The sequence below is a fragment of the Gavialis gangeticus genome, unplaced genomic scaffold (genome assembly GCF_001723915.1).
Source record: "Gavialis gangeticus isolate Ggan-Ray unplaced genomic scaffold, GavGan_comp1, whole genome shotgun sequence".
In the NCBI taxonomy this organism is placed as follows: domain Eukaryota; kingdom Metazoa; phylum Chordata; order Crocodylia; family Gavialidae; genus Gavialis; species Gavialis gangeticus.
Window position 1 is genome coordinate 1,111,932 of NW_017729011.1, and position 9,634 is coordinate 1,121,565.

Below are 9,634 nucleotides of genomic sequence, written 5' to 3' on the forward strand. Positions count from 1 at the left end.
ATTGTCCCTACAACTACCACTCTGTCGTCCTTGGGACTACTTTTTTCTCTTCCCAGCAAATCTCAGAACCTCACTTTCTCCTCTGGCAGTCAGCCACCCTAGCAACAAAACAGTTACAAAACTACAGTAGTCAACACAGAGACTCACACTTCCCCCCAAAATTAAATGTGTCACAGGGAACCAATCAGGGAATAGCCTATATGGCCTACTGCCAGGTCTAGACTGCCATTTTCCCCTAATATGAAAAGGGCATCTATGGCTGCTTGCAGACATTAACTTCCCCCACCCACCATGAGATCTTTCTTATGACCCAACTAGAGCCCAACCCTCTCCACTGTATCCTATACCTTGCTCTGGCACTTTTTCCTCCTCTTTTTCTGGCAAGGTGACATATGAAAACATTTGAGGCTTAGAAGTGACAACTCTGTCGAAGATGATCTTGTTCATGGTGCGTTCATAATCCAGGCTCACTTCCTTTTCCAGGCAGTGCAGACGGTTTAGCACACTGATTATGGTCATAAAAAGAATTAAACAGAGATTCTTCAGAATGGCAGGTCTGCATCAGTGCTCAAAGATCCATCCTCACTTTATTTCTCCTGGGTTCAATTACACGTAGCTTGCTCATTAAAAGGGTCTGAAATACATTAGACAGGCTGTACAGGGGTCCCAGACTGGAACAGCAGGTGATGCTGCATGTTTAAGGTTTACTTATGGAAAACTACACGATGCCCCAGGACAAAGGCAATGAAGTCACAAGGATGGTGCATGCATGCGGGTGGGGTGATGTGTGTAGTGGGTGTCAGGGGGGCATACAGATTTGCAGCTGTAACTAGCATTCCTTTTTCTGTTGCCTGATTGCCTCTCTAGTTGCTATGCAGTTTCTTTACACTTCTAATCTTCCTACCTTAATAGCAGTGAGATGAAACTATATTCTATGACTAGAATCACCATATCTGAACTGCTGCTTCTGCACACAAATCACTATGGCATGGAAACAACATATTAACTGGAGGGCAGCGAGGAGATAAGATGTCCAAAGGGGGATGAGAGAGAACAGGTTGGTGAAAATTGTGCATGAATGTTGGCAAACTTGGGGTACATATGCCACTTTCCCAAATGCCCCTTCTGAATATTTGCTTATCTGCTGTTCCTGGGAATTCCTCTCTTCTCCAATTTCAAAGCCCTGAAAACTGTTTTTAATATTTTGCTGTGCCTTCTTTTCCCTCAGACCTGGAGAAGAATGCACCGAATTCAAAAACTTGTTTAAGTCTCTCTCAACCATAAAAGTTGGTCCAACAAAAGATATCACCCACAGAAATTCTTGCCTCATGTATTTCCTGGACCACCATGGTTACAACATCACTTTAACACTACTGCAAGCCTAAAATTTCTGAAGCATGAGTATCATCTTTCACTTTAGGCATGCAGTACTTTTTTCTACCGAGGTTTTTATTCTTAAACAAATCTTATTCCCTACTTCAGGCCAGTAGATCATACAGCTCTTCAAGCCTCCATGTCTCAGAAAGTGGCAAAAGCCGTCGCAGTTCATTCTGACAAACATCACCATTGGCTGATGATTCATCTAGCCCAGGGACTCTCAATTTTTTCCCTAGTGTGAACTGCATCTCAATAGAGAGACTGTCTCAGGGACACACTCATTTGTATCCAGGTGGATCCTTTCCTCTCCTATTTGTTAAACAAGTTTCCTAAGCAGATCTTATTTTGTTTTAGCAGCTACAAGCAAAGATAACAGGCCACCAGGAAAGACTCTCAGGCAACTGGCAATCTGTACACCAATTTAGGAATCACTGAGCTATACTCTGGAAACTGTTTTTAATGTCTGTAATTTCTAAAGTGCAACCAGTATGTCAAGTGCCTCTCTGAGTGTCTGACAGTTTGTACTGTATCTGTGTACAGTGATACAGTACATTCAAGCTGTTAGATTGCCCTGTACTGTATTACCATGCAGTAATACAGTATAGTATATTAAAGGCTGCTAAAATCTGAGTCCTTCTTGGGCCTGTTTGAGCCTCCAGGGAAGAATCAACTGGTTACTCACCATTTCTCCTTCCTCAGGTGTGGTGTGCTCATGGCTAACTGTTTCATCCTCCCTAGACTTTTGTCTTCAATGCTTCTGAGCCCATCCACAGGCATGCAGTCCACATACAAGTTATACCGCAGCAGTGCCTGTGTTTTCTTGCGCAGATTATTAGCAGAGACCACTCGCTGAACAAACACACCGGGGTCTTCAGCAAGAAAGAGCAGACGGACTCGTGGCACCCAGTATTGACATGGCATCAGCGGGGCTCTCCCTGAGGAAATGGAAGTGCAGACAGGAATAAAATCCCCTGGGACAGCCTGGAAACAGCAACTCCTGTGATTCTGGGGCCCTTTATGTAAGAGACCACCGTGAATTCAGTAATCCTCTTATGTTTACTGTAGGCCCAAGAACAACTCTGCAGTTGGGGACAGACTGAGGGATCCTTGCAGAGCAAGAGGCTGTCAAACAAAGGACTAGAGTTCCAGTCTGGGTGCCAGGAAATTGTAGATTTTTGTGGAATCCCTGTGAACAGTTGGTACTTCACAGTATTACCCACAATTCCCTCAGAGTAGCATTGGTTCCAGAAAGAACAATGGGCAGCCCTCCTCAGTGGCAGGGAAGGAAAAGGGATCTATCACCATAACATAAAGCCATTGTGGGGAAAGAGAAGGCAACCAAGGATTGAAAGGTGTGTTCAACCTTAGGAGAACACACCTGCTGGCGTCACGCCTCCATTAAGGATAGGCCTCCCTTCTTCATTCCGCACCAGGCCCCTCTCATCTGTCTTATGTACCAAGTAAAACTTTGTCTCCTTGTCATAATCCAGGACTCCGACACTGACCCAATCGTAGATCAACTGATGGCTTTTGGGATCCTCTGGAAGGAAAGATGATAATTAAAAAAGGCTTAAGTGAGTTCACCCAAGATGTTGTGGCAGGAGAGGTGTCCTGATGAGAATAATGGGATTGCAGTCCCCCTTTCTACCTTATATGTCCCCTTTGGCCAAGCTCACTTGTGCTCAGCCCCTGGCAGGAGACAGAATGCAGTCACAGATGGACACTGCATGCCCACAGATTCAGTTGCTTCCTCTATGCATTACTTCCATTCAGAAACCTTTGGGTGACCATGGAGTAACATGACTTATTTTTGCCTATTCCTATTTTCTCATTTATACTAGATAACACAGTTGCTCTGAGATTTGGAAAATTGTCAGCCTGGCCTTCAATTTTGGAATCAGAAATAATTGTAAACACATTGTACTGTACTTAGCTAACAAAGCACTTGATTTGCATGCCCAATTATGGAGTTAAAGATCTAAGCCCTGCAAAATTTGCCTGAGTTTATTTCCAGCTCAGAAATGTGAGTGCAAAATCAGAGGCTACCCCTAAGAAACAGGTGTAGTGAAGGTATAACAGGTTTGTAAGCAGAGCTCAGCTCTCCTGACACCTTATCTCTGCTTTGCCAACTAGAAAATGCCACCCATGTGGTCATGCAGATTCAAACACCTCATTCCATTCATTAGTGTTGCATCATTCATCTGAATGAAATGTTCCATTTCACATGACTATCTTATTACCAATATTAGCTCAACATCACTGTGTAGGGTATGTGAACTGTAGTTCTTTCAAGTGTTACCATGTCCCAGTATATCATCTGTAGGCAAAAGTGCTTTTCCAGGAATTGGGTTCCTGTCTTGAGATCCTAGCTCCAGCCCCAGCGAGATCCATTCTTCTGGAGTCCGACAGTCATACTCTTCATCATCAAATATCTAGACAGGTAAGACACAGTAAGCAATGTAAATGAACATGGGGAAGAAGAAAACAATGAAATATAGAACTGTAAGAAAGTAAAAGAAACCTAGTCCCTGAATGTTGTGTAAAATAGATTTGTTTCCAATAGCAGTACCTGGACTCCTCCCTCTCTTCTATGCAGCAGAGTTTGGGGAGAAATTTATTAGCTGGAGATATGCTATGCAAATGATGCTGTTAACAGCTGCATTTAGAGGGACATGGGAACTTGTGGAAAAATGGCATGTAAAAACCCTAATGAACCATCTTTAGACACAATTCTATGAGGTGCAGACCATCTCCAAGTGCCAAAGATTCTAAAAGTTGTAGGCACTTTTTAATTTCCAAGAAGTGTCTCAGAATCTTGCAGGATTAAATCCTTACAGTCATTATGGCTTCTACTTTAAAACATCCATGTGTTCATCTCTGTCCCTTTCTATATTCAAAATTGTTGTGTGCCCTGCTACTTTCAGTAAATCCCTGCACTGTCAGTAACAATGCAGATAACAGACAGCCTTGAGGCTGCTCCTTACCTTCAGGGGGAGGTAGATGGGAAAAACAGGATCTTGCTTCTGTTCAATGGTTGGCAAATTGTCAGGGTCTTGGTGTCTGGGCATCAGTTGATTGGAATCTATTCCCTCGTTGGCTAAGAGCTGAGCAATATCAAGTCTGAGATACAGCCGTCTTCTCCTGGTTGCAAGTTAATGAGATGGCAAGGTTACTGCCTAAATTTAGTGATAGGGATTTTTAATTATTGTTTCAATTTTCTTCCTGTGGCTGCTACAGGGAATGACGCTCAGGCTAATAACAACAAATTCAGTACGGCAGCAAAGCAGAAACAAGTGGACACTCCCCAGAAGAGAGAACACATTAATAGGAATTTTAAAACTTGACTGGATAACATAGTAAGAGCAGGATTATCTGAAGTGCTTAGTGCTGGGCTACTCTGCTTCTACTGACAACCCTGGGAGCTGAATTAGGAAAGTGCTGAGTCCCCTACAGCACTTCCTATCCACTCAATGAAGCAAAAGCTGGCTAACCTAAGATCTTCCCACTGCTAATCTCTACAGAGCACTATCATTCTGTTGATACATGTTTCTCATTATGTTGCCCGAGTCAACAGTGATGTGTAAGTGGAAAGGGGTGAGGGGCTAGCCCCTTTAAAGACAGTGTTATGTTAAATGTTTTTCACATAGCACCTTAAAATCTTCAAAATAAAATTCAGCACCCAGTTGGTCTGTGGCCATTGCAAAGTTGTTTTGTTTTTTTTTTACACACAAGAGTTACCAAGTATCTGTCTTCTTGACAGTTACCTTTCTATCTCAATCTTCCGAGGACACTGGCCTGGAAGTCCCTGGAAAGGGATTTGCACCTTTGGCTTAAATGCTTGCAGAGGAAAGTCTGACTTGACCAGGATCTCAGTGGTTGGTCCAATCACTTGCTGGTCCAAGTAGCTCCCAAAGTTCTCAGGAAACTCAAATGTTGTTACTAGAAGACAAAACACAGACAAAGTCTACTGTTGTCCAACACTGGTCCTACACTCAAATGCAGACAGAAAGACTCTGCCACCTCTCAGGATAAGTAGGCTGTGTGTAGACATGCTGGTTTGCATTCTAATTAGAACATGTTGTAGCAGACCCGATTAATTGAGTCTGCTCCACGTTCTGATTAGAACACTTCAGAATTGCCTCATTGTCATGTTCATTCAATAAGCTTTAGTTAAAACACCCCGCCACCATTTAAAAGTGATGGGGGGCTTAATATACATGATGGGAGTGGTTTTAATTAGAGCAGCTGTCAGGGAATCTCTCTAATTAAAACAGACCCTCCCCACCTCTGAGCAAGTGTATAGGCATCTGTAGGGCTGCCCAACCTGCTCTCAAAAGTTTCCAGGGAGGGAGATTCTACAACCTCTCCAGATAGCCTGTTCCAATGCTTAACCACCCTCACAGTAAGAAAGTTCTTTGTAATCTCCAACCTAAATTTCCTCTGCTGCAGTTTCCTCTGCTCCCCCTTCAGTCATAGGCTATTCTCTATCTCCATCCTTTTTTATATTTTCCCCTTCAGATATTTGAAGAACATTATCAAATCCCCCTCAGTCTTCTCTTGCAGATTACTTGCAGGGTTCAAGGTAACTGTGCTGCCTAAGCAAAGAGGTCAAGCAGATGCCAAGTCAGGTGTTTCTGAAAAGTAGAAACCAGACTTTTGGTTTCTCCTAAGCAGGTGAAGGGCTTTCTTATTTGTGATTAAACATGTCATTATGCAAAAAACAATTATCTACAAAAACAATACAGAAACTACATGCATTGACAATGACTCTAAGAGACATGGATAATAGAGAGGGGACTGGACCGAGTCTCAGGAGACCAGGATTTAATTTCTGAATTTGCTACAGACTCCGCATGAGATCCTGGACAGGTCACCTAAATGACCCAGTGCTCCAGTTCCACATCAGCAGAATGCAGCTAAATACTCTTCTTCCTCACAGGGTTGCTATACAGATAAGATCCAGGCATAATTGTAAAACACTCACATTCTGGGGCAATTCAGGATGTATCATGGGAGTAAGTCAGGTAACCATTAAGTTCTGAAGTCATTATTTGTATTTTATTCAAGCAAACCACTAAAAAAAGTCACCTGCTCACACACCATTCCCATGGGGAGTCTGATTACGAACTGAGTATAAACTGGTTAATGATCTCCACCATTTTCATGGGGAATTTTGCCTGAACAACACTAAAGACTTCCAGAGCAGCAAGCCAAATAGAGATCTAAATGCTTGTTTATATATAAACTAGCAAATTGCCCATCAACGATAGCAGGGTGGGGGGCAGGCAGGGATGGAAGGCAGAGGAAAGAAGCTTGCTAACCCTAACCCCCCTGCCATGCCGCCACTGCCTCCCAGGAACAGGGGCGTGGGCAGGTCGGAAACTTTCCCTGCCATCCCCTCTGTCCACCTATACCAGCACCCCGCACCAGCGCCTCCAAGGAGCAGGATCCCTGGCCTCGACTTCCCCCCTAAGTTCTGTCCCCACCGTCAGTGGCGTTCCACAACCTCCAGTGAGCAGGGCTGGGACCAGTGCTGCTAGCCGACCCCCCACCCCCACAGGGTGGTGGAGCACCACCATGACAACAGGGACAGAGGGGAACAGACCAGGGGGGTGAGGCCAGTGCTGGTGGCCTCACCCCCCGCTCTGTCCCTGCCATCATGGCAGTGCTCCACCGCACTGCCACCTCCTGCCCGTAATGCTCTTGGAGCACTCTGATTGGTTGTTTCAGTAACCAATCAGAGTGCTCCAAGAGCGTTACAGACAGACAGAAATACGGACTAAGCCCTTTATTATATTAGAACAGTCTAACGGGAGTCTAAGTAAGGCATCACCAGCTCAAAACAAAAGTGGCAAACTGGGACTCTGAAAATTGATTCAAATAATTGCATGCCAAGTTTAAGAAGCACCAACCCATTCAGGAGATCTAAGTATGAACCCAAAAATAGACTTTGGTGAATTGCAACAGCTTTTAATCTTTTAAGAGCTTTTAAAATTTTCATACTCAATAAATATACCATCTTAAAAAGAAGACAAGGACATTGCTAAGTTACTTTTGTATACTTGTATCTCAGTTGCCCAGCAAAGCCCCTGGATTTCAAAGTGAATCTGGCGAGAAGTCTGCAGCACCAAGGATTTTTTAACCCAGTCCTTAAAAGTGCAGCAGGCCCACACTGCACTGATAAAGTCAACTATAGTTAGGATCAGAATCCTTGGGATAGCAAATTATCAGTCAAACAATTCCTTTTTATGAGAATATTCTGACAAATGGAGATCGATATTAAACAGGTTACTCTACAGATTTCATCTCTTTTTCATTTCTATCATTAATCAAAAGTGGTACAGAATCTGTGTATCATCTCTATCAACATACATATTTATGATATTTTCTAAGAATCATCTTTTATTAAAGAATCCATAAAGCAGAGAGATTTTAAGATAATTCCTTTATCCCAGCACATATCTTTGTTCAGCTTCTTCAAAGAATCACCCTGGTATATATCTATTGTTGGTAGGCACTATTATTCCTATTGTGTAACTCTACTGTTCTGAAATCCATAAAGCTATTCACTGCAGCACTTTGTGCATTATCAGTTATTTATGTCAATACTTAGTGTACCATTGGCAGTCAGACTTCAGACTGATTTTTTTCTACTGAATCAGTAGTATATCACAAATAGAGGTCTGTCTCCACTTGTTAAGAATGGGTCTGACTTGTTATCACTTGTGGATGGCATCATTTTCCTTTTTTCTTGAAAATAAATATGAAATCTTCAGGGCAGTAAGGTGATATCCAGCTTCTCTCTCTGTATAAAGTCAAAATCCTCTCTCCCCAGCCTACAACTTAAATGACTAGGCTGTGTTCTAGAGCAGTGGTTGACAACCTTTTTAGGCTGCACACCAGAATGACCTGATGCATCTCAAACAAGAATTAAGATATCGTCATCCCACTTTACTCAGCCTTGGTGAGGCTGCAGCTAGCGTACTGTGTCCAGTTCTGGGCACCATGCTTCAGGAAGGATTTGGAGAAATTTGAGAGAGTCCATAGGAGGACTATGTGTATGGTTAGAGATATGGAGAGCAGGCTGTACGATGAGAGGCTGAGAGACATGGGTCTGTTCAGCCTGGAGAAGAAAAGACTCAGAAGGGACTTGGTGGCAGCCTATTCTAAAATAACAAAGGGCTTAGTCAGTCTGTCTGTCTGTAATGCTTTTGATCGAGATAGGGTTACCATACATCCGTGTCCTTTAAGCCCTCTGCTCTTCATCTGGGTAGGTTTTATTTAATCAGCCCAAATGTCTGGGACTTTCCTTTGCTGCACTGGTGGGAGCAGGGGGAGCACAACTGGAGGCAGCAGGGAGTACTTGACTGCAGCTGTGGAGGTGCAAAGACTCATGTGGTGCTTCCTGCTCTCACCCCCCACCCCCCTAGCAAAGGAGAAATGCAGACATTTGGTCAGGGCAGGGGGAGCGGGGGCTGCAGCTGCAACAGGGCAGGGGGGGAGGAGAGGGTTGCCTGTTCTCCAGCAGGAGAAAGAGGCGGGGGGGGGGGGCTTGGAGGGCAGCAAGGAACTCCGTGGCTGGGCAGCTGCACAGGGGCCCGGTGCCTGTGCTCCGGGGGCTAAGCAGCCACGAGCACCTGGGGGGGGGGCAAGGGGAGGGGGCCGTGGCCAGGCTGCCTGGTGCAATGCAGCAGCCTCATCCCAAGGCAAGGAGTGCCACAAGCCTCCCCTCCTCTTCCCTCAGTCTGCACTGGGGCTGGACACGCTCGGCCACTGCCTGTATGAATCAGAGCCACCGTGCTCCAGCCTGGTCAGGACTGGGACAGCTGGGACCCCTCCAGCAGGGCTGGGGAGCCAGGAGTCAGGAGTGAAGGGCACTGGCAACACCAGGGGGCTGTGGGTCAGGACTGAGGGGCACCAGCAAGGATGGGGGTGGGGGGCAGGGTACTGCAGTTTGGTGAGGAAGAGGCACTTGGCAGGCTGGGGTCACTGGGTTGGGAGCGAGGGGCAGCAGCAGCGCTGGGAGGGCTGTGGCTTGGGAAGTGAGAACCGGGGCGGGGGTGGGAGATGGTGGGTTGGAAGTGCAGGGGGCACTGGCAGCACCAGGTGGCTATGGTCAGGAGTGAGGGGCACCAGTAGAGACAGGGGGAGGGGGACTGCAGATCGGGAGTGAGGGGCACCATCAGGGCTCAGGGTGAGGGTACTGCAGTTTGGTGAGGGAGGGGCACTGGTATGGCTGGGGTCAGTGGGTTGGGAG

General features: G+C 45.4%; 1 protein-coding gene across 2 annotated transcripts in view; it reads right to left on the reverse strand.

Annotated features, from left to right (window-relative positions):
- DNAH1 (dynein axonemal heavy chain 1) overlaps positions 1-9,634 on the reverse strand; it is a 192,572-nt gene that overhangs the window by 178,476 nt on the left and 4,462 nt on the right. For both annotated transcript variants that reach the window (XM_019510343.1, XM_019510342.1), the window contains exons 3-8: positions 5,142-5,316; positions 4,362-4,518; positions 3,677-3,809; positions 2,756-2,917; positions 2,060-2,312; positions 348-505 (exon numbers count right to left, since the gene is read on the reverse strand). In XM_019510343.1, the coding sequence (XP_019365888.1) occupies positions 348-505; positions 2,060-2,312; positions 2,756-2,917; positions 3,677-3,809; positions 4,362-4,518; positions 5,142-5,316 (1,038 nt within the window). The remainder of the gene's footprint in view (positions 1-347; positions 506-2,059; positions 2,313-2,755; positions 2,918-3,676; positions 3,810-4,361; positions 4,519-5,141; positions 5,317-9,634) is intronic.